Genomic DNA, 26,831 nt, shown 5'->3' with positions numbered 1-26,831 from the left:
CCTTGATGATCGTAATCGAGATCGATCGAGCGAGGATAAAATGCCGAATGCACGAATAACCGCGTGTTTCCCGAGGAACATCGCGAATCTATTACCATCGCCGAGGAAAGATTTCGGTCCCCGATGAAGCTCGAGGATTTCTGACAGCGGAAGACTATGGTTCGAAGCGTTGACCGCCGATTGGCTTCAGTCTAGTTCGTTCGAGTGATACACATCAAATCAGATCATGAATGTCATCGTCATCGCGCACGTGCTTCTAATCACGACCGTAAACGCGTTCAATTACAACGATTACGACGCAGCGAGCCAGGATCATCCGTTCTCCTCATCGTCAGTGTCGATGTTCCATGGTTGGTTCTCCGCGACGAAGAAGCCTTCCGTCGCCGAGGGAACGCAGAAATTGCTGTCCAGCGACATTCGGTTAGACCACATGGAAGACCAAGCCCCTAAGAAGTCCCGAGTTCGCGATCCGGCTGCTAGGAAGCCCAGAGAAGCGAAACGATTGGAGAACAGTCGAGCTGTAGGTGACTCGTTCGTCAGGAGGGCGCAATTTGGCGTGTCAGTGCGAGAGATCGACAATGAGGATCGATCGATTCCCAAGAGGAGGGAATCCTGGACTGAAAATCGCTGGAACGATGAGAACTCGCGAAACGCTGTCTCTCGGGTGTCGTTCGTTGGAAACGGAGATCCGAGAGGGACGTTGAGCTTCCTAGGCGCAAAGAGCTCGTTGGAGGATATCGCGGTTGTCGAAGACGGACGCCGAAGAAGAAAAATCGCCGGGGATCGCGCGGATGGGATAGACACCGGAAGCCACGATTTGATGATATCGGATGCGACAAACGCTCCGGTGGAAGGGAACCTTGACGACAGGTATCCGGAGGATGTTCGCGAAAAAAATGACGTGCAAGGGTTTCTGGATCAATTGAAGAAACGAATGGTCAGGGGTGAACTGGAAAAAGTGATGACCGATTACAGGCAAGGAAGAAGACGGAAGTTTAACAGCCAAGAACAGGGCACGCTGCTGGTCGAAGCCCTGAGGAAGAAACGAAATTACACTGGGGATCATCGCGGTCACAACAACAATCTTCATAACAGCATCATGGACATGCTGGGTAGAAGTACGTCTCGTGTTAACAAGTTTTGGATTAAAGATGGATATTGTTTATGAGAATATAATATGTACGATGAAGACGATTGATCGAACATTGAATCTTCGTTCCTGAACTATGTTTTTGCGGAATGCTGATGTTTCGTGTGGTGTGAACTAGTGTCACTCGAAAACTGCAACCGATGATTCAAAAAATAGAGTTATTATAAATAAGTTTCCACATTCGTGGTTTGTATTAGGGCGAAGGAAACATTCGTGCGTATTTTATGTTGTTTCTGTTTGTGAAATTTTTTGAAGTCATTAAAGATCACTTTATATGGGAGTGTTATATATCATTTTGTAGCTTTTGAAAAGCTCTTTCGTGTTTAATTATTAGCTACATTAACTTTTCTACATCAATTTATTGGTGGTTTAATATTTGTTCGTTGTAGTAAAATCATGGAAAATTTCGAGATTCGAGTACTTCTACGTCACTACTGGAAAAGTTTAAAGCTACTGAAGCAGCAAAGAAAATATTATATTCGGTAGCTTTAAACTCTTGCTTCCAGTGACGTAAAGGTACTCGAATCTCAAACTTTTCAATGATTTTACAGAACGAGAAAAAATTAAACGATTAATAAATTAATGTAGCTAATAATTAAATATGAAAGGGCATTTCAAAAGCTACAGAATGATATATAACACTTGCATATAAAAGAATTTTAATGACTTCAAAAAATTGTACAAACTGAAACTTTTGGCTCACCCTAATATTACTTTCATGTGGTCATTATATGCATTTCGAGACAAAATTATGGATACATTTTAGTGTGAAAAGAGATGGTTTCTTAGGAAACTTGAAAGACCAAAAACGATACAATACAATACAATATAATAATAAGTATCGTAAAAGGTAAACAAAAATTTTTGTTGTGTCATATAATATACTATAATATTACCATTATTATTTATTATTGCTTGTAAAGGCTCGAGTACAATGCTCCTGGCAGACTGAGTGCTAGGTTGGTCACCTTTTAACACATATTTACTACTTGTTAAGTTTATATTCAATATTATATAACATTTTATTATACTATATATGACACGAACAAAAATTTTCGTTTCTTTTTAAGATATGTGTTGTCAAATATCAATAGGGTATTCCAAGCCATTTCGAACACTTTTAGACTATCCGATTTTTTACTTGGCTGAAATTTTTGTATATTATAGTATCCTACTAAATATCTTTTTGTGAATTGTTGTAGATTTTTGTACTGAACCAAAAAAAAGTTATGAATTGCGTCATAAAATAGGAAAAATAATCAGTTTCTTTCTTTAAGGGAAAAAAGGAAAAAATTAAAAGTGTCGAAATATGAGAAATTTACGTGTTCTTTTCGAAAATCAAAAACTTTTTTAAAAGATGAATTTAAATATTTTGTTTCATATTTTTTTTTTTTCGTAAAGTTCATTCAAAAACGCACATTTCGAAATAAAATCCGTCTAATTTGGTCAAGTTTTGGCAGAGCTATAGCTATTTGAAAAGAAAACATCTTTTTTTAAATGCATAACTTTTTTTTGGTTCGGTACAAAAATCTGCAAAAATTCACAAAAAGGTATTCAGTTGGGTACTATAATATACAAAAATTTCAGCTAAATCAAAAATGTCTGGATCTAAAAGTGGTCGGAATAGCATGGAATGGCCCATATGTAACTTTATTACATATTTTCTTAATTGAAATGCTGCATCAATTCATAATTAATACACATTACATGTTCTCGTACGCATAGTTTTATGCTAGTTCTACTTTGGATGATAAACTAGATACATGAAAATCCAAATAGCCACGTATTCGTACAATTCTATTTTGATCTTATATGGGACGACAACGTGTGCACACAAAGGTCTAAATGGCCACAAAGGAATGTCAGTGTTCCGTGAAAGGTGAGGTGGAAAGTGTTCCGGGTCAAGCAAGTTTGGGAAATGGTGCTCTAATTGTGAGACATCCGTTGGCAATTTGGGAAGGCTCGGTGATCTGCACGGCTTGACTTTCGTGCTCGATCTCGTCGTTCTGCGTTGAGTTGGCGATTTCACTTACAAAACCAGGGGTTCGAAACGAAAGCACTCCGGTATTTATCCCAGCAAACAGACCGAAAAAGAGCAACGCGGTGCTGCGTGACGACACGACACGACTAAATATGACAGGGCGCAACGCCACGCGAAGCGAAATACGTCTCGAAGCAACAAGACTCGAAGAGACACGACACGACAAGGCGCATTACGTGCACAGAATAATGTATAGAAAAATTCAAACTACGCGTGACGCGGATGATTACTAATTTTATAGCGTGAAATAGTGTTTCTCAACTATCGTGGACCGAGCATCCACTTCTTAGCTCTTCACCGACGGCTCATCTTTCCCGTGTGAAAAATTTTGTCCTGCGAATAACATTCTACCGATGGAACTTTGAAAATAGCCCTAGAAACTCGATTTATAACATGGAACGTCTAGGACCCATTCGTCCTTTAAGGATATAATTTTGGTCAATATTCATAAGAAATTTTATTTCAATTCAGACGAAATGGACTCAACATAATTTTTTACTTTTACTAAATCAAATTTATAAAGATCTATTTGTCAAAATAGCAATAAAGTGGTGTTACTTGCATTTGATGAGTGTTATTTAGCAAGTTCGAATATCGACTAACATGCGTTGACATATTGGTTTCCCTAGCAACACTTGACTGTTTATTTCGACCCCTAATGATGTTAAGAGAATTATAAATACCAACAATGATTACAAATAATTTGTTTACTTACAATATTACGAATCTACTTTGTGTCCTTACAAAAAGGATATCTCGATCATTTAAAATTCTTCATTATTTTCCTTGAAATATTTATTTTTGCTATATGCTGCAATGCATAATGTACCCCGTTGTACCAAATAACTTTTGTGAAAACATGTTTTAGATAGCCTCCTCTCATCTTAATATCAATAATCTAAGAATGCTCATGTATAGCTTTACACGATTGGATCAAACGTATGCGCCTATCTCATTTATATCTATCTAATTTTGTTCGAGAAAAAGTTCTTTTGAGAATGGTACACCTACATCGATAATCGTTATGTTTCAGTGATACCACAGACATGTTCATACAAAGGAGCGACGTTTGATTGCGGTCTTAGCATCAGTTGCGTTCTCGGTGGCGGTCGTCCAGTCGACCTCTGCTCCGGAGGACTAATTTGGAGCTGCTGCGTCGACGACGACGACATCCCTGAAAAGATACCACGACCCACCGTTGGATTACTGCAGAACGCCAGTGAGTTATCGTCAGATTCATTTTCTTTCCCATCCGTTGAGTAATTTTTTTGCTTGGTTTGCGATAGTGCTTTTCAAGACAAATTTATTAAGCTTTAATATATTTACCCGAATTTTAATTAGCGTGTGTCTGGACACCCTGTATGAGAATCAAATATTTACTACAATTTTATCCTAATTTAATGAAAACCTTGAGGTTGGTGATGTTTCCAAAGCTCAATAATACATGGTTTTAATTTTGAGTGTAAATGTCTCAAAAAGGTAACTAAAAATATGATTTTGTATGTAATAATGCATATCGCAAAAGGTAAACAAAATTTGTTATTAATATTCCGAGAAAACCGCCTGTGAAAGTAACGCTACGAAAAGTACGTATTGAGACGTTAACCATAAGTTATCTCGTAACCCACTTATCCAAAACAAAAGAAATAAACAATTCATGTGGCTACAGTGGCTTATTTTTGAGTCACCTTGTTTCCTTTGCTTAACACCTTATATCTTTGCTTAACACGTTGTCGCTACAGGACTTTTCATTGCTGAACTACAAGAAATTAATTCCAAAGAATGAGGCAATAATAAAAATGAATCTGGAGAGGATTCGTGAAATTGACGACGTTAGAAAATTAAATACTGCGATACATTTTAAATTATCTAATCTCGAATAGTCTCCAGACGAAATGTTAACTTTGTAGAAATTTTCACGAATTTTAGTTTGCCAGCCAATGTGTTAATCAGACTTTCGGACGCAGCACCGAAACCCTATTCGATTAAATATAAAGTTGGAAATGTCCTAATTAAAACTTTAACGTACGATTTGCTCACGCTAAATGACCGTCGTTCCCAAAAATCAAATAATCAGGCGATCACCCATCGGGAAACGAATATCGTCCGCGTTGAGAAACGATGGAGTTGTTGTTGGGTATGAGAATGGACGAAGTCGAGTGGACAAAATATAACCACGTAACGAGAGTAATTAGGCGTACACGCGATATGCGCGCGCTAAATGTGGTGATAATTGTAATTGGCAACAGCGGAAAAGGTAAAATCGTGGTTGTTTAAACGTGTAGCACTTTCGCTAAACTTGGGAAACCAACATCCGTATCTGGACGACGACGTACAAATCTACGAGAACCTGGCTAGGCCTAGCAAACCGAGCAATTACGGCGGCCAGAACGAGCACCGGCCAACGTACCTGTTCGCGGACGTTTCGAACAAGCCGACGACCGTTTACGAATCGTCGCAGACCTGGAATTACGAACGGCCCTCGTACACGACACGGCCGCCGTTTTACCATCCGATACAGCTCGATTATCCTCAGGACGAATACGAGCCTGATTATCCTGACGCGCAGGGAATTCACAAGCCGGTCGAGGATGTCTCGAACTCCGTGGATTATTCCAAATATCGTGGTAATCCGCATGAAGTCGCACCAGATAGAAATTATTGCACCAATAGCGGCACCATTTTCAATTACCACAGCTAATCGCAATTATTGATTAAGGGGAAGCCATCTTGGACGCGTGAAGATCATTTTCGACAACTTTTTTTTTTTTTCGAAAACAATACGGAAGAATCTGTTCGCTGGGATTTATTATACATTGAACATATACATTCGACAACACAAAAATAATTTCGATTTGGACTCCAGAAGTCAAATCATTTTTGATTTCGACGTCGGAGATTTAACGATTCGATTTTCAAATTCAAATGTGTTGCAGTTTGTTCGAAAATGGAGATGGTAGTCGTCGTTTTGAGAATATTGAAATTGATAGAAAAATACGCACTTATAACCAATGTTTACAATGTTCTTCGCAGTCGTCAATCCATAGAAGCCTGATTTTCCAAATTAAATTGAAAAAAATGCCAATGTATTTATTATTTGAAACAATTTTAACGGGTGACGTTTATTTTTTTAATTTTTGTTCAAAAGAACATTATGCAATGGTAACATATATACAGCCAAATATTAAAAACAAACCAATTGCGAGTGTAAAATTCGATTTAAAATTATATTAGAAATATAATTAATCGAATTCTATACGTAATAGTTAATAATATAGAAAAAAATATATATAAATAAATATAATTCTCAATTTATGATTTATTGAAATTTTAATAAGTAAATCTTTTGAATAAAATTCTCTTAAATAAGGAAAACCTATTAATCTAAGTAATCTAAACACCGTAATTAATTTTTTTATAGGATAACTTATTGTTATTAACATGTTGGTATTTTACGATTAATGGACATTAATCATTCGCATCCAACGAAAAAGAAATAATAAATTAATTCTTTTGCTGTTAACTACCGAAACAAACCTAAACATTTTACAAATACGTTTTGTGATTTTTGAATATTTAACATAATTATTTCCATAAAATGTTCAATAATTTTACAATTGTTACTTTCTCACACACTGCAACATATTTAAATCTGACTGAAACCGAGCACAATAGTGATCGATTTGGAGTGAATTGATCCCCACAAAACATTTCATCGAAAAAGAAATTTTCCTCGGACGAAAAAGGTGCACGGTGAATTTTTATTGCTTAAAAGTACCGTACCATCTCCGTAGTTTATTCGATCCTTTTCGCTACACATACGATTGCTGGCGATGTTTAAAGATTGACTCTGAAATACAGAAGGATGAGCGACGAACCGAATAGACTCGTTATCAGCGGTGAAAGGAAGACACGTCTCGCATGGCATCTCCCTTCCCTTCTGTCTTTGGCACTTTGCACATTTTCCAAAGAGGCTACACCGTCGCGACGATACGACAGTTGTAAAGGAAACAGAGGAATAGAGGAACCGAACGAGCTGGAAAAGGAAAAGAGACTATGGCAACCCTAGCAAAAAATTTCAACTTTAGGGAGTGTTTGCACTGAATTATTGACGTCGAATAACACGCTGCTCGATCTATTCACGTCAAACACACGACACTCCGAAGGATTATCCAAAAGGGGCTTTAGGATTTTTTTTTTAAACGAATGAAGGTCCAAAGTCATATAATTTGACTATTGACATCCAATGTACCAGTTTTGCATTTGTTCCTTCTTTACTGACATTAATTCTTGATTTGCATTTGCATTTGTGTTTGCTTATGTCTGGAGGGACTGGAGGGGTTTCTCGAATTAAAATGACTGCGTGTCGCCATTTTTTTTGTGGGGAAATGCATCACCTCGACCTTAGTTCAATCTCGATTAACTGCCGATCGCCGAAAATCGTCCTTTGTTGAACGCTCCATATACGACGCGATTTGTCGTACGACAAGTCGTATGACAGATCGTATCGCGTATGGAACGTTTTACTCTTTGCTGCCTCGATGCGTCGCATTTCGTATCGACTAGTTCTCTTTATAATTCTTCCATTAAGGATGATAGCAGTCTGTTGGGGCCCACTGAAATATACTGATACTAATACTACTATGCTAGTATTAGTATAGTTTCTTACTACTTGCTTAGTAGTACTGGTATCAGTATATTTCAGTGGTAGCTCAGGTACCTCGGGAATGCTAAACCCGTACTGTAGCTATATTTGCAAACAAACATAGCTACAGCCCTTGAGGGCTTTTCTAATCAAACACAAACGATATGGAATATATCTGACCTTTTGATTTTAAGGGTTTACTCTTTCATTTATCAATTTCGGCGCAATTTTCATGATTTCTTTTGGACCCAAAGTACTTGACATACTTTAAATAAGAGAAAGTCTACATATTTTAAAGACCTTTAATAAGTTTCCAACCTAGAAAATGACTACCTAATGAAATACCATTTTATAAAAGTTATACACGATTACAATTAAACGTGAAGGATTATGTTGCCTACGTGTTTATCACAGCCATGCCGATAGAGAAATTTTTGAAATTCAGGGCTCCTTTTGGAAAATCCTTTATTGACACTGCTACTTGGTCGATGTTAACAAAATCATTGCTTATGTCTTTCTTTAGTTGTACGCACGGTTTAACGTACACTATAACGCAGTGGTCGCCACCTTGTCGCTCGCAGCTACGAATCCAATCGTTTGTGTCAATTTTCGAATCGGAAGAAAGAAGAAACTAATAATCTTGTTGTAAAACTCTCCTGATATCACGCTCTAGTTTCAAGCAAAATCTTGTAGTCCTTTATCCCTAAAAATAAACATTTAAATATAGTTCTTGTTCACTTATGGAAACGATGAGAAACAAATATAGAAACAGCTTTATAAATGAACACGACGATAGTGACGAGTATTATCAAATTTCGCTTAAATTGCAAACTAAATAGTAGTAGTAGTGGAATTTTATCAAATTTCTATTTTGTATACCTACACATAGCAACTAAATAATTATTTTCAGTTTGATTTTATATGACATTTCAACGAGGAACTTACTGAAAATTGTCAAATTCACACCCTAATTTCGATACTCTTCAAGGTTGGTGACTACTACCATAGTGTACTATAATTCTAAAAAATGAGAACAATATAAACAAACAACAATCTGTTAAAAACGATCTTTTACCTCTTTCCCCGATGGTTTACAGGTTGCGGTGAACTTTACACGAGAAGTAACAGAATCGTTGGTGGACACAGCTCCAGTTTTGGCAGTCATCCATGGCAGGTGAGCTAACGAAAGTTCAAGTTTCCCTTGACATCGGCCATTTTCATCAGCATTTTTGGCTTCGTTGCTGGTATTCAATTTCTACGATTTATCCTCGACTTTCAGGCCGCCATAATCAAGTCGGGATTCCTTTCGAAGAAGTTGTCGTGCGGTGGTGCGTTGCTGAACAACAGATGGGTGGTGACTGCGGCTCATTGCGTGGCAACGTAAGTATCCTGTAGCTAAATAGTGCCCAATTAGGGTTTCTCCTGATGTACCGATAGCATTATAGGTTAAACTTTTTAGTAAAAGGTTTTTACCACGAAGAACGTATATATACGTCCTCGAGTAGTAGGTTCAGACAGCTTGGCTGACTATAGAAAGTCAACATAGATACAACGTGTCCTAGAATTAGTGTAAGAACCGGAAATGGGGGGTAGCTGAGACGATTCTGAACCACAATTTCCTTTGGAAAAATGTCGGATGGCGCTTCGTCTTTGAATCGTTAACGAAAAATCATGGACTAATCACAGCGACCGAGTAGCCCGCGCTCAGCCGCGAGACGCTGGGCTGGGCTGAGCGTGCTGACTCGAACTACTGATCACGGCTGAGCGTTCTGGCTCAAGCTACTTATTGCGGCTGACCGTCCTGGCTCAAACTACTGATCATGGCTGAGCGTCCTAGCTCGATCCACTGATCGCGGCTGAGCGCAGGCTGCTCGGACGCTGTGATTCGTGAGTTTTCGTTAATAATTCGAAAACAAAGCAACATTCGTAATTTCGGCAAAGAAAATTGTGGTTCAGAATCGTCTCAGCTATATATATATATATGTTGAGTCAGTCTTGTGTACGTAAATTAAAAAACAACTTTTTCCTACGACGACTAATGCTTATTTCGTGTAGGACACCAAACAACAATTTAAAAGTGCGTCTTGGTGAGTGGGACGTGAGGGACGCGGCTGAGCGATTGTTACACGAAGAATTTAATATCGAAAGGAAAGAGGTAAGTGGCACTCGTTTCAAACAGAAGGTTTACGAAGAAGGCATTCGTCGACGCTGTGACTGTCGCATTATTTATACAAGAGACTCGATGACATTTATTGTCTTTCAGTTTATCAAAGGAACTAATATTATTAATAAAATAATATAAGTAAATTTCAATATTCCTGTCGTTAATAACCTAGGAGTTAATGCGTATAACTCTGTAACTGCAATTACTAGCGACCAACAAATCAAATTTAAACAAAAATGTGTATTCAAATTTCTCTTCTTAATTTCGAAGACAAATTTTAATTACCGAATTCGATGCATATCAACTGTATAATTTCTTACAATAATTAAGTACGCAGTTAAATGCACGAGCAAATAAATTACAGGTTCATCCCCAGTATTCCGCGACTGATTTCCGTAACGACGTGGCGTTGATAAAGCTATCGCGAACGGTGTCGTTCAAACAGCATATCGTTCCCGTTTGCCTGCCAGCGAAAAATCTGAAACTTTCTGGCCGAACAGCAACGGTAGCTGGCTGGGGGAGAACCAGACACGGGCAAAGTTCAGCACCGACGGTTCTTCAAGAAGTGAACGTCGAGGTGCGTACTAAATACATGCGTACACCGTTGGAGCGTGTTACCTTTCGCTTTCTTCTATCTTTCCTACACTTTCATATTTCGATTGCACGAGGCTTCGCGATAAGTAGTACGCGAGCGAAAGCGAGACGGACTGTTGAACAAGTGAATTTTTTCAGGTGATCCCTAACGAAAGATGCCAAAGATGGTTCAGAGCGGCCGGAAGACGGGAGACCATTCACGACGTCTTTCTATGCGCCGGCTATAAAGAGGGTGGACGGGATTCCTGTCAGGTAAAGCGATTACTTTCGACGAGCTTATATGGCGAACGCTTCAGTAATCGACGCGTTACCGAACATGTAAGACAGGAACGTGCGAGAAAACTTTTTATTGGAAAGAAATTGCTCAGGTGTTTCGACACTCGTCTAACCTAGACACCTTCCGATACGAAATAACTTTAAGGTTTGGTTGGATCACGCCGTTTTTCAGCTCTTTTCAAAATCTTCTTCTTTTCTTTAGGAATGTTTTCTTTATAGATAATAAAAGCTGTTCCTATATGCTATCTAACGAAATATGCTTCATTCTGGCTGAGGAAATGAAAAACAATCTTTTTTAGACAATTTTATATATTAATATCAGTTAGAATATCTATAAATATATATTAGTTACATATTTATACATATATTACTGTATATTAATATATCAATGTAGGCTAACATCAACTTGTGTGTAGTATTAAAAAGTACATTAAAAGTCCTATTTGTTTTCCCAAATTGTACAATCTAAATAGATAATCAACATAAACAGAGATTCAACAACGCTTTACCGACCGGTAGCGGTTCAACATCCTACATCGGTCGTTAAGAATTCGAGACAAGAAGTCGATTAATCGCCTACCGATCGGTAAAGTGTTAAGAAACGAAACTTCATTAGTTTCATCAATCACTAAGAACCCTAAACAACAAATATTTATATCATTACTTAGTTTAACGACTCGAATCTACGAATTACAACGTACTAAATAATTAATAATTAACATTCCTATAGGGAGACTCTGGGGGTCCTTTGACCATGTCCGTTGAAGGAAGACACGTGCTAATCGGTCTCGTGTCCTGGGGCATTGGATGTGGTCGTGAGCATCTGCCAGGCGTCTACACAAATATACAGAAATTCGTGCCTTGGATCGACAAGGTGATGAGTTAAGCACTATCTCAAGGCTAAACTAGAAGAAGAAAAAGATGGATGCGCTAATGGCAACGTTGACGAAACGGCGATACAAAACAGTACGCGTAACTACCAAAGTTTCTCACGACTGATTTGTTATACGACTCCGTAAATCGTATGCGCGTAATGCATTGTTATTCGTAACAATTAATTATACATGTAATTAATATTACGTGCATCGATGTATATAATAATATGACATTATTATATATAGAACGTTTCGGAACGCCGACTACGTGTAATATAAAAACGACAAGAAAGGTAATAACGACAATGATAATAGCAATAATGTTAATGTAGTTATCGTATGTACTTAAGTAGTTGTCGAGAAATCGTAATATCGAGTGAATGCGATTGTTCTTGTATTTGGATTAAAAGAAAAAATGATGCAGTCGTTTATCTACCGATTGAGCGCGAGAAGAGTGCTTGAGCTTCGTGCATAACGATACGTTTTGTGGGCGGAGCCAATTGCACTCTTCTCGCGCAATTACGATGCATAATCAATGTTTTCTTGTTAATTGGACTCGTCGAAGCGGAACTCCTAGTTTCATCGTTCCAAAACTGACTTTGAAACAACTTTATATATATTGCGTTTATTCGAACGATTGATGTATGCTGCGATTGAAACTTTCGTACTGAAAATTGTTTATTACTCGATCACTGAGATGTTTACATTCTTTACGCGTCTCTGAACTTATGGCGGGTCCTGTTCGTTCAGGGACAACTACGCATATACAATTGTAAAATGGTCTATAATTATTACAAATTATATTTATATCGCATCTGTTTTTGTTTTCGGCCCCGATACAGTCGTATAGCTATACTTGCATCGATAACCTAGTAGAATCGTACTAAGATCAAGGTATTTGCCTAATCGAAGAAAGTTTTCTAACTTAACAGCAGTCGATTATTAGGAATCGTCTCACGCGATACACATATCTTTGAAAAATAAATGATTAAAAGAGTTATCGAAGTACGTAACGAGTTAAATAGTTCGTTTATTCGGACTAACAATTAATGAACCCTGGAGTAATGTTCTGTCGATAAGAAAGGGAATGTATCGAGAGCGATGTATCGAGAGAGCTGACCTTCACAAGGTATGCATGAAGCAATTTCATTCCGCGGGTAGATTACTTGCCAGAAACATGTTGTAGAAAATCAGCTTCTAGGCGTACACTATATATTACATGACGTCCAGGAATCTACAGACCACACAAGCAAAATAAATTTGACTTGTAAATTGAAACCACGTGAGCAGAGGAAATATGAAACACACCACGCAAGTTTCCATCCTCCATTCTCCCCACTTTAACCCCTTAAGCCACAACCACGTGCGAGACTCGTGGCCGGATATTCGTACCTAAACTGATTATCACGAACCTTAAAACGGATCCAGAGAGACAATTACTAATTATTACTAATTACTAGGTATCCAAATATCGTGTTCAATGCGTCACCTAGATTTGCAAATACCATCGCTTCCTGACAACTTGCTGATCGAACTATCACGTTCGGCGCAACAGTCTTTCGTAACGAAACGTTAATTGGTCAGTTCGTTGACGGTATCCAACGATGACAACCTAAAAGACAGGTTGGTTGCATTGCGGCTAGATCAACGGTTAAATGGTCGGATAGCAGGAATGGGGTGGACATCCCCGGCAACTTTGGCCAAGGGGCGGGGGGTTGGAGGATTGCAACCCCACTCTCGATCCGGGGAAAGGCTTGGCAGCGGCCTAGGGATGAAGGGGAAGGGAGAAACTGCGGGAAACGAGGGGGGTGGGACTAGGTGAAACGTTGAAACGGGGGCGGAGGGTAAGTTGCTAATTAGAGCCAGATTAAACGCTTGTCTGGGGAACCATTTTCCTTGCCGTTCCTCGCCGTCCACGGAAGAGGATGAGTGCGAAGAGCCAGCCGTGCTCCGGAGGAGAAGGGGTGGAAAAAAGGCGAGTAGGCAAGGGTGGCTAAAGTTGCAACAGAGTGGGGATAACTCGACTCCGGTTGGAGGCAGGACCGGGGCTTAATGAAAAGTGTTTGCCCCGTAAAAGTTAAGATTAATTGGCGCTCGGGGGGTGGTTACCGCGGTAATCAGCCGGTGCCAGTGGTTTTCAAACACAGCGTACTCGCTCCAAGCTGTTTCACCCCTTTTGAGGTCGCTTCTCGCGCTCTCACCCCTTTTCATCGCGTTCGATCTTTCTTCGATTATCAATGAACACGTTTCGTTAAACTTTGTTTCTTTTCGGAGTTTCAATCTTGGATTGCATGATCTCAACCGACGCTATAATTACCGAGGACATGGATTGTATAATACACGTAATGGGCACGGCACAAAGCGGAACTATTTTTTTTTTTGCGATTAACGATTTATCCAGGTTACTATTATACTACGGATGTTTATTTATATTCATATTTTTATATAATTCGTATCTTCGTTACTCATATTTAATTCACATTTTTAATGTTCATATTCAGTTCATATATTTGTTACACATATTTCATTCGTGAATTAAGAATTAAAATTTAAATGAAACTTCTTATATATTTTTGAATTTGTGCACGTTCTCTGAAATCTTACCATGTTTTCATTTCACATGAATGTATAAACATTCTCGGTCTAGTTATTATTGTTTAGTTTTTTATTAACTCATTAACTACAGAATCCTTCAACAAGAGGAATACAAAATTTATAGTTTGGCTGTACTGTAATGTTATTTCCGAGGTACAGTTAGAGATATAAGAAAAGCGCGAAGAAAAATTGTCCCTGAAGGGGTTGAATTGAATAAATATACAGGGTGTTCCATTAGAGTGGAATGGTTAAATAATACCCTTTCACGAGAGGATGAGGCTACCAAGAAAATCTTTCTACTCGAATATGTTACAATTTGATTTGAACAAAATTTACGAAAACAAAATTTAAGACTCCTCTCCTGGATTAACATTTCATTATTTAATTACTTAATTTACTTTTTTATTATAAGGTACCTAATCCTGGTTTTAGCGACTATTGTAAACGAATGACTTTAAATATTATATCTTAAATCAAATTCGATTTCACCAAACTCAGATAATTTATTCATTTACGAAAGTCTCTCGATGGACAAAGGACATTATAAATAGTAAATAATTTGTTCGCAAGTGGGGAGAAAGATTTAAAAAAACCAATTAAGTTTCGTTAACGGAATCTTGTATACTTTCATTAATTTATTGTGATGCAAATCCTCAAATTGGAGTTGCTAGTCTTTCCTGTGTTTTTATTAGAATATTCGGAGCGCGTTTAATTATTGTTTACGTTATGGCGTGCCTAGATATTAAATTAATAAACTATCGCAACCTTCTGATTTCGGTTGAGCGTTGCTGAAACGAGAGGTTAATTTGGCGACACCTAGTTTCATTAACAACGCCATTAAAAGTAATGGCCGATGAGGGCCGAACTCGGCGGTGCGGCCACATAGGGGCAGGGAGATTCTAATTACGGCATAGAACTCGAGCCGAGAGCCGAAGGGCAAGAGAGTCCGAACCTGGATGAGGTTAGGGGTAAGACAAAATGGAAGGGAAGAATCGGGGACCAGCAAACGACCTGGATAAGCATCAAAAGAGCAAAATGGAGCGGTAGAGAGACCGAAGAATAAAATGCAAGAAACAAATATTGTAACGCTTCGTGTCTATAAAGAAGTTAATAAAAATAAAAGCCAAGGGAGGAAATATTGTCCTCGGAACAAGGATGACAACTAATGGCCATTATTATGATTCATTATTATGAAATACGAATGTGCAAGAACCTACAAGATGCAAACAATATGCAAGAATATAAAAAAGATTAAAAGTAAAGTTCGTTATAATATTTGCAGAATAGAATAATTTCTTATTTAGGTTGATTTTTTGTAGGCATGTTTGCGAAGATTTTATTTTGCATAAACATCCGCAGTCTAATTATAATTTTACTTTATTGAACATCGATAGGCATCTTAAAAGGTAAGGCCACTGCAGAAATAAAGAAAAATCGATTTCTTTTTGTTTGTTGATACATTGCCTTAAAGCTTTAAGAATAAGAAACACAATATTTTTAAACCAAAGTTTCAGCTGCAATAGGCTATATTATTATAAACAAATAATTTTGTACAAAATTTAGGGCCAGATTTTATGCATATATATTCAGAAAAGCATGAAGTTTTTCCTTAAAAAGTTTTCTTCTATAATAGTTTCGGAGATAGCCTATCGCGGCTGAAAACAAGAAAATTGAAAGTAACACGCAATAGAATTATGGCTCTTGTTAGTCCATCGAAAAATGTTCTTACAGTTTGGAGCACCTTTCAGGTGACTCTACAGAGTTGTTTATTATATCACTGATATACCACATTATCGGACGATTATCATTTTTCGTTTCTCGCGTATTCCCCGATACTTTGGACTATTCAATTATTTCCAGTCATTTCGTGACCGGCAGCAGGGGAGAGAGGAGGAGAGGGTATCGATAAAATATGATTAACGTTATTTACATGTACACACGAGGCGATGCCAAATCGATCCGTGACACCAATTACGATTTATCTATGGGCAGCGATACCTAATCGAGATGTTGATCAAACAATCTTATCCCCGCGATAAGAACGGATAAATTAACCATCAAATCGTTAATTACTTTTGAGTACAGATAACGAGACTTTTGACACAATTTGCCTTCATTCTTTATCGCTTTAAATTACGAAAGTATAGGATCGGCTTTGCTTATTGCAATCATCGGGTTTATACTAATTTAGTGAACTTGGACTTTATACGCGAGAAGAGGGCACAAGTACATTTTACGTAAGTTCGCGAGTTCTTGAGTTAGGTGAATTCGTAGATATGCGGTTATATCGCCAATCATGTTCCGATACATGCTTTGGTATGTATCATATGTTACATATTAAATAGGTTTTACTCAATTTTTTCTTGCTTATTGAAGTATGCATGGTCGTATTTAACTTCGGTTACTCCTTATTCAGGAAAGAAGTTTATTAAATAAATTCATCTATTTATTAAATAAATACATCGTTAATCTTACTTGTTTACTCTTATTAAAAAATGTTTCTTTTTATCCAATTTGTTTTTGCTCATCGAAGTATATCGAAATATACTTTAAAATTAAAATTGTAAGGTAAACGTAGCTAATTAATTATAATTGTCAGTGATATGATTATTAACAATTTTAGCGAAACGTGTAAGGATCAGGGTTTTTCAGTTTTAGCAAACTATATATAATATTCTAGTAATTGGATTTGATTGTAATATAATAAAAAAGAAACAGGAAAAGATTATTTATACCCCATGCCGTGTCTTATCGGATTATGGATGTAGTCAAGGAATAACACAGAAATCGATTGCCAACAAATGTGTTGATAATTGGAATATTTAGCTTATATCGAAAGTATGTCTTATTTATACGATTTGGAACTTTGGAACGAATTAACCGTCTAATCAGAGGATCCACTATGTCCAAGCGTTTATAAATACGCGAGTACTTTCAATGAATAATTAATACACACAGTAAATTATTGCTATGCATTTTTTTCTTGGAAAATTCTATTTCGTGCATGTGTTTAGTAACATTTAATATCAAATCGTTGTGCAATGTTAATGTTTTAAGGAGAGTATAAAGAAAGTTTTTATTGAAATTTAGAAGAACAATTTCACAATTATTTCGAATAATTATAAGAAATTAGTCTATAGACTCATCAATTGTTCCCCTCCAGGAAAATCTTTAGTAAAAGGCGAAAGATTTATGCGTGATTTGAAGGGAAACCAGAGTCGAAAATTTATAAAATAACGTACTATTTTATCGATTTATTATTTAGTGAATGGTGCTGGACGCTTTTGAAATATTATTTCGAGTAGCACGTTATTTCATTTCATAATTGTATTTCGGACAATTGATCTTCTAAATTTCAATAAAAAATTTCTTTATACGTTCCTCAAAACATTAACATTGCACGATTTGATGTTAAATGTTACTAAACACACGGCCAAAATTAGAAAACAATTATGAAATGAAACAACGTATTGGAAATTAAACTTGAAAAATGCCCAGGTCTGCGTTCATTAAAGAGTTAGATGTACTTAAAAATTTCGAAGAACGCATTTTTCGATTTTGTTACTTTCTTGAACTCTTCTAACGTTTCAAGAATTATTCCCAGGCTTTTAATTTCGATCACTCTAAGAATATTATTTGACAATATTGTCCGGTGCGTTATTCATGGATAAATACATGCGTATTCACATCGAGGAAGTCAGAGATAACGAATTAGATATTTTTGAAGTACTCGGAGACGCATACTGTGCATCATGCTATGCATACATACGTATATGGGTAGAGATACGTGTGCGGTGTGCACCCGCAGGTAGCACCTTTCATTCTTGACAGCCGAGCAAACACAAAAGATATTCAATCGGTGATTATGCCGCGTCACGATAAGCCAAAGCTTATTTTCTCTCCGCCCTTGTGTCGGTTTCGCTTCGAAACGCTTGAAACGTTGAAACTCATCAAGGTGTTTCGGTTATACGTATATTCGCTTGTAAGCATATAACGATTTCACGTTAAATCGCGTCTCCGGCTCTCGATTTATCAGCGGTAACGTTCGGTTAAGTATCCAGCTATAAAAGTCAAACAAGGAGAGGTTGAACGATCGTTAAATTTGATTACCTGCCTACCTACGCACGTACACCCTCCGTTCATAAGTACGTGGACACTTTCTTAATAGAAACAAATATCTAATAAATGTTGCGAATCTGTTAATATCAATTATATCATTTACGTTTCGATATATTTATGCTGCGTTAGCAAATTTATTTTATTAATCCTTTGCACTCGAGAGGTGACTCTCAGTCACCACTAGGTTTTCTTTAGGTTTAATTTCTTCGGAACTCGAAGTGTCAATAAAATGCTTTTGAGGCAAAGGTGACCTGATTCTCAAATCTCAAATTAAGGATCTCATTTTCGAAGTTAATCTAAGCTTAGCATTCGTGAGAATAGAATGCTAAGAAAGCATCTCGAGTTGCTGATAGATACCAGGAAAAAGGTCTCGAGAGCAAAGGGCTAGCCCGCGGATGTTTATGCAAATGCACATCTTTATAAACAAGAGTGAAGAACAGAAATTTAAATGAAAAACATGCTTCGTCTTCTAAATATTGTAACATGAATTTTATTATTTATATCTGTATATATTCATACATTTGTAAGCTTCCTTGTATATCCTCACATATTTGCATTTGTCACAAGTGCATAAATATCCGCAGTCTGTTAATAACTCCATCATTTATAGTCTGGTCGATTTAAAATGGTCTGAGAATATTCTCGAAATATCGTAATTCAAGAAAATATTTAAAATGAGAAATGCCATTGATTGAAATTTTTCCAAGTACCCGTAACTCCTTAAATAGCAAACAATAATTAACAGATTTTCGCATACAAATTTGTACGCACGTCTGCGCCGTGTAAACGGACGCATAGCAATCTGTGTTCCCGAGTACGGGAAGATGTATTACGACAGTCGTTTAAAATTTTTGTTCCGTGGATACGTTGGACGTGCTTCGATCCTTATGTAAATATCGTTCCCTCTGTGTTATTTGGTTAAAAAAGCGGTGACCGACGAACTTGTACCGTTTACTTTCAACTCGTACCCGTCGCGCTACATTCGAACCATTATAGGGACACACAGAGATCGCGAAGACTATGGATATCATAACAAGCACAAAGAGTGCAGCGTCTACGGTGATCGATCACTTCTACACCAACGAGTGGTTTGTCCTTCCTCTCCTTTTAGACGAAATCAAATTTGCTCGATGCACGGTAGAATATTCGACGCGAGAATTTGATTAATTATTTTATCCGATCCTCGAGAAATGCATTGCAAAGTTAGTTACGTGTTGTTCTTAAAAATTTAGTTAGCGAATGTAGATAGATAGATGATATCTTCGCTAATTTCAATCTTTCGGACGAGAATTGAGTTTGATTTTTGACAATCTAAAGAAAAACGTATTCTTTGATTCGTTAATCTCTCAGCCTCTGTTCAACTTTATAATATTAACGATTTTTTTTAGTAACTAATTTACTTACTAACTAAATATTTGCTGTCGGTATCTTACTTCTTGTTTAGTTACCATTCCTAATCCAAGGATTAAACGATTTGATCTAAAATTACTTTAAATTCATAGTGGAGTATGGATTTCCTAAAATGGTCGTCGCGTGGCATTTTATTTATCGATTTACTGTATAAATTAATAAAACAAAATTTGTTATTAACGAAGCTTTGAATATTCAATTTTTATCACTTTCGTTTCATACAAAACACTCCACTAAATGATGATAGAATCTCTGTTCAAATTCCCTAATAATTAAACTGCGGATGTTTACGCATTTATATCAGATGAAAATATATGAGGAAAAACGTATGAGGATTTGCATAAATGCAATAACATGTAAAATATAAAATAAAATATAGAGTATAATATATATAATAAAATAAATACAAATAACGAATAAATACAATAGAATAAATACAATAAAATAAATACCATAGAATATATATATTAAAATAAATACAAACCAGTATGAATAAACAATAAAATCCAAAGTTTACAAGATAAGATATATATTTTCATTTAAATCACAATTTGTTTTCTGAATCCGTAAAAATACAAACTCACATAAACATCGACAGTCTAGTAACAATGAATATCGAGTGAATGATTGTTTCGATTTTTTGACAGTCGTCAAAATGATTTTCGGTCATTATCGATTGATTTACGTTCCACGTTATATGGATGCTCGAGCGTTATACTTTCGTTCTGTTTCTTCCTACCTTTTCACCTTAACCGATAGGGAACGAACCAGTTTCCAGATTGGAAACGATATTGAAGAAAACCCGAAGCGTTTAGGCTGTTTAGACACTTAAAAAATCGAAGAGACTTTATCAGTGGGGATAAGCAAATAATGCGTCGTAGGCCCGATATAAAATTTCGTGCGCGACAACCGATAACAGGCCGATTACTGGAAAACTGGGCGTGATGCCTATTATGCGGCTATTAGCTGCTCGATAAAACGGAAGATAACGTCGATATTTCGTTGAAAAGATTTAAAAACGAATTGCAGTAAGTAACCAGGGAACAATAAATAATGGCATCGTTGCACATTGGTGTGGGTCTTCTTCAGGTGTTTAAAGTGAAATTACAAATGAATATAATATATAGAAATAAACATTATAATTAACAAGAAAACTATTTATGCATATACGAATATTAAGCTTGATGGGGTTTCCAGAGCAGAAAGTGTGGTCATTATCAAGCAGACATTGATTAGTTTAATTTTTGAACAAACTAAAACGTGTACCTACTTCGTTGTAAAATATGAAAAACTTGCTTTTCAATTTGTTTGAAAACGGAACTGATTAATATCCATTCGATAATGAACACACTTTCTGGCCTGGGTATTCCAACACACTTAATGATTTTTATCTACTTCAGAGAATTAAGTTTTATCTATTTCATCGAACAATTTTTCACCTGTTTTGATGGACTATTGTCGAGTAGTAAATGGGTGATGTCAATGGAATGATTTATATTTGTTTGATTTCAAAAGTAACAGCAAAAATTGACTTCGTTTCAGGACTGAAGAGATACAAAAATAAGAAAGGAAATAATACGTCTCAATCTGATGGTCATTACGATGCATGTATACGAACTTCAGTAGCCATAAGATCTTCCTTATTGTTATTGTTTTATAATTATTACAATTATCAAGTACACTTGTAAGGCAAAATTGGATAACTCGTGAATAGACACATTGTGTGGACCACCAGGTCGAGACTCGGGTTACGTACATATACATATAAAAGGGTGGTACTCAATAATGTAACACAATTACTAGTTAATACAGGGATAAATTGTTCTCTTCTTTCAAATTAAATTTTGCTAATCAAAAAATACAATTACAAAAACACCTCTTGCATCTTGGTTGTGTAACCGCTCTAGAGTATAATTACTCAATCTACCCCCCTCTCTCTCCCACCCCAAGTGCAATCACCTCCTCTATACAAGGAGAGAAGCATTGGTACGTTCTCTGTCAAACGATGCTATCGACATTGGGAACTTTTGCGTCGATACAGGTGCGTAAAGATTCCACATTACGGTATTTCTACTTGTTGGTAATCCTTTCGATTACGCTCCAAACGTGATAGTCGATAGGGTTCTGAAATATGGGTTATCGAGAAATCAAAATTTCGTGAATCAAAGCATGTCCACAGTGTCTGACAAGCAATTTTGAACGAAACGGCTCGTGTATTTTTATTACGTAGGACTTGTAATGCAAGTCCTCTTCTGCGATCTAATGTATCGTTCGTTGACACTTTAACGTTCGCGTGTATACGCAAATGTCGCCAGGACACGGCGATATTTTTTAAAGAATTAATTTAAGAAAAGATTATGTAAATTGACGAAATAAACACGTGCGAATATACACACACACAAAACAAAACAAAAAACAACAATAACCGCTGGCTGCATTCGCTCCATAATTTTCGTGGTACACTGTAGTATACCCGGACTGCATAGTGTTGATTTAAAAAATTTATAATTAAAAACAGACGATAAAAGAATAATCACCTAAAATCGTAGCGATGAAATACGAAGCCAATATCCACACTTGTTTAAATTCGTAAATCATCACACAGAGAGTGTGGTACTGTGGTACACGTGTTGTGTGAACGAACGTTAAAGTGTTAACACTTTATCTACCGGGGTATTCAGAAACAGGTCTTTAATTCAAAAAAGAATTTTCTATAGTGGTATATGCCGATCTAGGCTGACAATAATTCCTTCATACTATTACTAGGTACATTGAAAGCCAAGTCTGTTTCCAAAAACTGAACGTTGTAAGTAGACAACCGCTAACACAGTAAATATAATCGGGCTGTCTGGAAAGTCCATGCTGATTTTTAGTAGGCGGTACAGGTCTGAATATATCGGAATGGCTGAACACAAATAAAATGTGTACATTCTTTAAAGTTTGTGGAAGGTTGTGGAACAAAATGGTACATACAATGGAACAATGGTATGTAGTTCAATAAATATACATCAAAATTCAAATATGCCTTTGAATTTTTCTTAAAAATAGGCATGAACTTTCCGGACAACCCAACAAATTCGAAAAGCTAAATACTGGAATTAAAAAGCCTATAAATAGGCTCCCGGTAAGTAAAGTGTTAAAGTGTTAATACCTAATTCAAATGACATTTTCTTGAAAGAGATCCTTGAATTCTCCGAAAGTAACACTTGAGCTCTTTCCACAATTGTTGAAATCGATGTAACGCGTTCTCCCGAATGAATCTCGGTCTCGTTCAAATCCTTCGACTACATAGAAGCATTACATTTAGCAGCCATAGATATTTCTACATGAACTAGCGTTGTAAATAATCAAGTAGAAAGGCACAGAACGAATGTTCACACCGAATATCAATATTTCCTCGCGTAACGTGTAATATAGCGTAACGTGTAATATAGCGTAACGTGTTCGCCAGAAAACATATTCGTCGATTACATTTTCGTCGCGCTACGATTTTGGATCCACAGTGGCGACGGGAAGAAAGTGCATGATTCAACGCCGCGAAAGTATCGCAAGCAGACAAACGGACGTATCCTCGTTACTCGTGGACGGTGTCCGACTACCCTCTCATTATCCGTGCAACGAAACTTGCATTCCTCCAACCCTCGCTTTTCTCCATGCATCACGTGGCACCGACTGCATATCCGTTCTCCTTAGCGCGGGTTCCGTATTCGTCGCGTGATTGGACGATTCCCGACGGGTGAAGGGAAGGGGGAGGAGGAGGAATTCTTCCTGTCCCTCTTCGAGGTCTCCCATCGTCGTGCAGGGCGACTCCTGCTCCCCATCTGGTCCCGGTGCATCCTCGATCCTCCTTTTCCCGTCCGTTTCTTTCCGCGATCTTTCATCCCCGTTTTCTCCTCTCGAACCTCGTGTGTCTCTTCATCCCTCCGCGCCTTCCAAAGGAAACGCCGAGGCGTCTCTTGTGTACGGTAACAGCGTGCAACCGGATCCTAATTTCATACTGCACAAATCCGTCCGCCCGGGGCTTGGGGAAGAGGTTCGGTGCCACGGAGTTCGGGGGTTTGGGGTTCGCTGGCTCGGGAATCGGGAATCGGAACTTCAAACCGACACGACGCGCGGGTGGCGCGGCAGGGAGGGAAGGGCTCCCGTAGGCGTGGCAGGAACGGTAGGGGGGGTTCGCCGCGATAGGCGTGGCGGAATCGACTGACCGCGGAAACGCAGGAGGGGGACGGTTTTCCCGTCACGGACACGCGGTTCCTCGCGACGTCACTTTGCGGCGCGGCGTCGGGTTAATCGCTCGTATCGCCGCCAAATCGAAACCGACGCTCGAGATCGTTCATCACACGGGAACGCGACGCGTCGCCACGGAATATACGTATCGGTTTTAGGGGGAAAGAAAAAAGAAGAAGAGACAGACGAGGAAGAGGAAGTTGGGAGAATCGGTTCGGGTGAAAGCTGTGCCAGTCGTTCACAAGGGTGGCCCCCGATCGGTCGTGGACGATCGATGGGTCGATCCAGATCACTGTGCACGCCGATCGGTCGCCAGCGATCGGATACCAGCGACTATCGACGTTAGAACAACGAATCGTAAGCAGGGAGATTAGTTAAAGTGACACGGTAGCAGGGCGAGCAGATACAGACTCCGAGTGGTGCAATTAGGTGGCAGGAGGAAGGTAAGATTCGGTAACGATCGACGCTAGCGAGACAAATCTCGCAGAGATTCTATAAGCAGGTGGAATTGTTAAAGTGATACGCTGGGCTTAGCTACCGTTCTACACAGGGGGAGAAGATACTACAAGTGGTGTGAATAATTGGAAAGTAGCGAAGATATCTCGAGGCACTCGCTAACGATCGGCTGGTATCCCCCGCTGACGTGATACATCGCATCGAGAATCCAAAAGCAGCGGAACAGCAGGATTGTGCGCTGATAGTGTGATAAACTACCTATCGAGTACCTATCCGTAGATAATAGAATCTTAACCCCAAACTCCGAGCGACGCAATTAGAAAGGGAGAAGATAGCTCGAAGCATGCGCTAACGACCTACCGTTATCCGTCGACGCTACAGAATCTGATCAACACAGAGACTCCAGGATTTATTCCAGCACTGTTACGTGGACTGAACTAGTCCTAGTTTTCGACTAACCAGTGTCCACCTAGTCCATCCACCTACCATCGTAATCTCGACGCGGAGCAAGTAGAAGATCCAAACTCCAAGTGGCGCTATTAGTCGTAATCCAGGAAGATAGCATGCGCTAACGACCGGCTCGACGCGTCACCCGCGTTCACCAGGCATGCATTACGACGCGCAAGGTGTCCTGGAGACTTCCTACCTGCGGCAGCGACAACAGGACCACCACCAGCAAGCCCAGCACACCGTGTACGTGCAAAGCGTGCGCCAAAGTCGGAGTTGCTCGCCCAGGTCGGAGGAAACGCGATCGCCGGTCGTCGAGGCGAGAACCGAGACCCTCGGCACCCCTGAAGAGGCGAACGGCTCGCCGTTGGAGCTCGAAGACGGATCTCGAATGTCGAGGTACCGCGAGGAACACGAAGCGAAGCGGTCCTCCTTCTCCAAGCAGGAGCACGAGACGTCCAGTTTCTTCAGGGACACGGAGAACCCGAGTGTCAAGTGCTTTACCGAGGAAATGGTGTCCGCGGTGGCGAGTCACTACAGAGGATCGGACGGGTCGCCTGGCAGAACGTCGCCGCAGGGATACCATTCGACGGACAGACGGAACACGTCGCTGGGGAAGACGTCGTTCTGTATCGACGCTCTTCTGGGTAGAGCGACGGGGAAGCAGGAGAACCTGGATCACGACCGATCGGAGAGGAATCCGAGATTTCTGTTCGCTTCGAGGAACCCCGTGGATGGCAATTGCGTAGGAAATAGTCAAGGTCACGAGCGAGAATCGCCTTGCACCTTGGGAGCCGCGAGTGGAGGCAGAGCTGGTGCCTCAACCGCGACAGGTGTTGATGACCAGAGAACATCGTCTTTAGGGAGTCTGTTGAATCCCTTCGATAGACCAGTTCAGCACGGCCCGGATTCGCCCAGCTTAGAGCTGGTTCGCGATGGAATAGAGAGACAGGACCAATCAATGAGGGACATCCACTTGTCCGACGTTCGCGTGGAGTCGGTGGACGCGACGACCGTGGCGATTCAAAGAGGAAAAGCGATCTTCAGAGGGGAAAATACCGGAATAGGATCGGTGACAGGCCCCAATGGAGGATTTCGCGTGGATCGGCTCGAAAACGTCGAAGACGACGCTTCCATCGAGGTTGACCCCACGAGAACGGGAAGCGCAAGCTCTGGTAGCAACGCCAGTCGCAGCCCCGTTTCCAGTCCGCCGATTTCGCCTGGATCGGAGGAACCTACAGGAAACGGTGTCCCTGGCAATCCAAATTTACCAACTGGCCATTACGGTGCGCTCGGCGGGGCCGCAGTTACCCGACAGAATCAGGCTCTCTTGTTACACCCCAGTGGGCCACTCATTCATCCTGGTGGATTGTACTATCATCCAGCGGGCGGCAGCGCGTTTCACTCCATACACAAGGAAGGTCAGCCCGTCGGGCACTCGCAGGCTGCCGGATCTCATCCTCAGCAGCATCATATTCATCCACTTCAACTCGAGTGGTTGGCTAGGACTGGCATGCTGTATCCCAGATTACCCGCAGATTTAGCTGGTGAGTTCTTGTCATACTATGGTTACTTTGTAGGGCAATTCGCACCTGGGCAGATTTGATTTGAGACGAACTTTGGAAATAACTAGGTGGAGTCATTTATCGGACCGTTATTTTCGATAGTTGTTTGAATGAAAGTTACTGAGAAGTTATTGAAAATAATATAAATTCATTTAAGATATTAATTATATCGAATAATAAATTATTTTTGTTCAAACGAAGGGGATGATCTTCGAAATAGTAATATCATTATTTAAGAGGTATTTGTGTAGAGTAATTTATTGTGGA

The 26,831-nt window shown here is 39.0% G+C and overlaps 2 protein-coding genes and 1 non-coding gene across 4 annotated transcripts in view; 2 read left to right on the top strand and 1 right to left on the bottom strand.

Moving 5' to 3' along the window:
• The first annotated feature begins 226 nt into the window (after positions 1 to 226).
• On the top strand, positions 227 to 11,790 carry LOC128885626 (uncharacterized). Of its 2 annotated transcripts, XM_054139742.1 has the most exons (9): positions 227 to 1,118; positions 4,225 to 4,410; positions 5,477 to 5,818; positions 8,934 to 9,010; positions 9,116 to 9,216; positions 9,892 to 9,991; positions 10,365 to 10,577; positions 10,733 to 10,846; positions 11,601 to 11,790. In XM_054139742.1, the coding sequence occupies exons 1-9, from the start codon at positions 227 to 229 to the stop codon at positions 11,754 to 11,756; spliced, it is 2,181 nt and encodes a 726-aa protein (XP_053995717.1). In that variant the 3' UTR covers positions 11,757 to 11,790. The 2 variants fall into 2 exon arrangements, with proteins under 2 accessions (XP_053995717.1, XP_053995716.1); XM_054139741.1 differs by lacking the exon at positions 5,477 to 5,818.
• Positions 11,791 to 17,441: 5,651 nt separating this feature from the next.
• On the bottom strand, positions 17,442 to 17,561 carry LOC128885803 (U5 spliceosomal RNA). The gene has a single exon (XR_008459663.1). It is a non-coding gene; the product is annotated as a U5 spliceosomal RNA (small nuclear RNA).
• Positions 17,562 to 24,042: 6,481 nt separating this feature from the next.
• The window catches only part of LOC128885628 (uncharacterized), a 27,696-nt gene continuing 24,907 nt past the window's right edge, over positions 24,043 to 26,831 (top strand). The window contains exon 1 of the mRNA XM_054139745.1: positions 24,043 to 26,546. Within this exon, the coding sequence (XP_053995720.1) occupies positions 25,160 to 26,546 (1,387 nt within the window). The 5' untranslated portion in view covers positions 24,043 to 25,159. The remainder of the gene's footprint in view (positions 26,547 to 26,831) is intronic.

Source organism: Hylaeus anthracinus, unplaced genomic scaffold, assembly GCF_026225885.1.
Source record: "Hylaeus anthracinus isolate JK02 unplaced genomic scaffold, UHH_iyHylAnth1.0_haploid 11981, whole genome shotgun sequence".
Taxonomy (NCBI): domain Eukaryota; kingdom Metazoa; phylum Arthropoda; class Insecta; order Hymenoptera; family Colletidae; genus Hylaeus; species Hylaeus anthracinus.
Note: the sequence above shows the minus strand (reverse complement) of the source record. Positions and strands in the feature narration are given on the sequence as shown.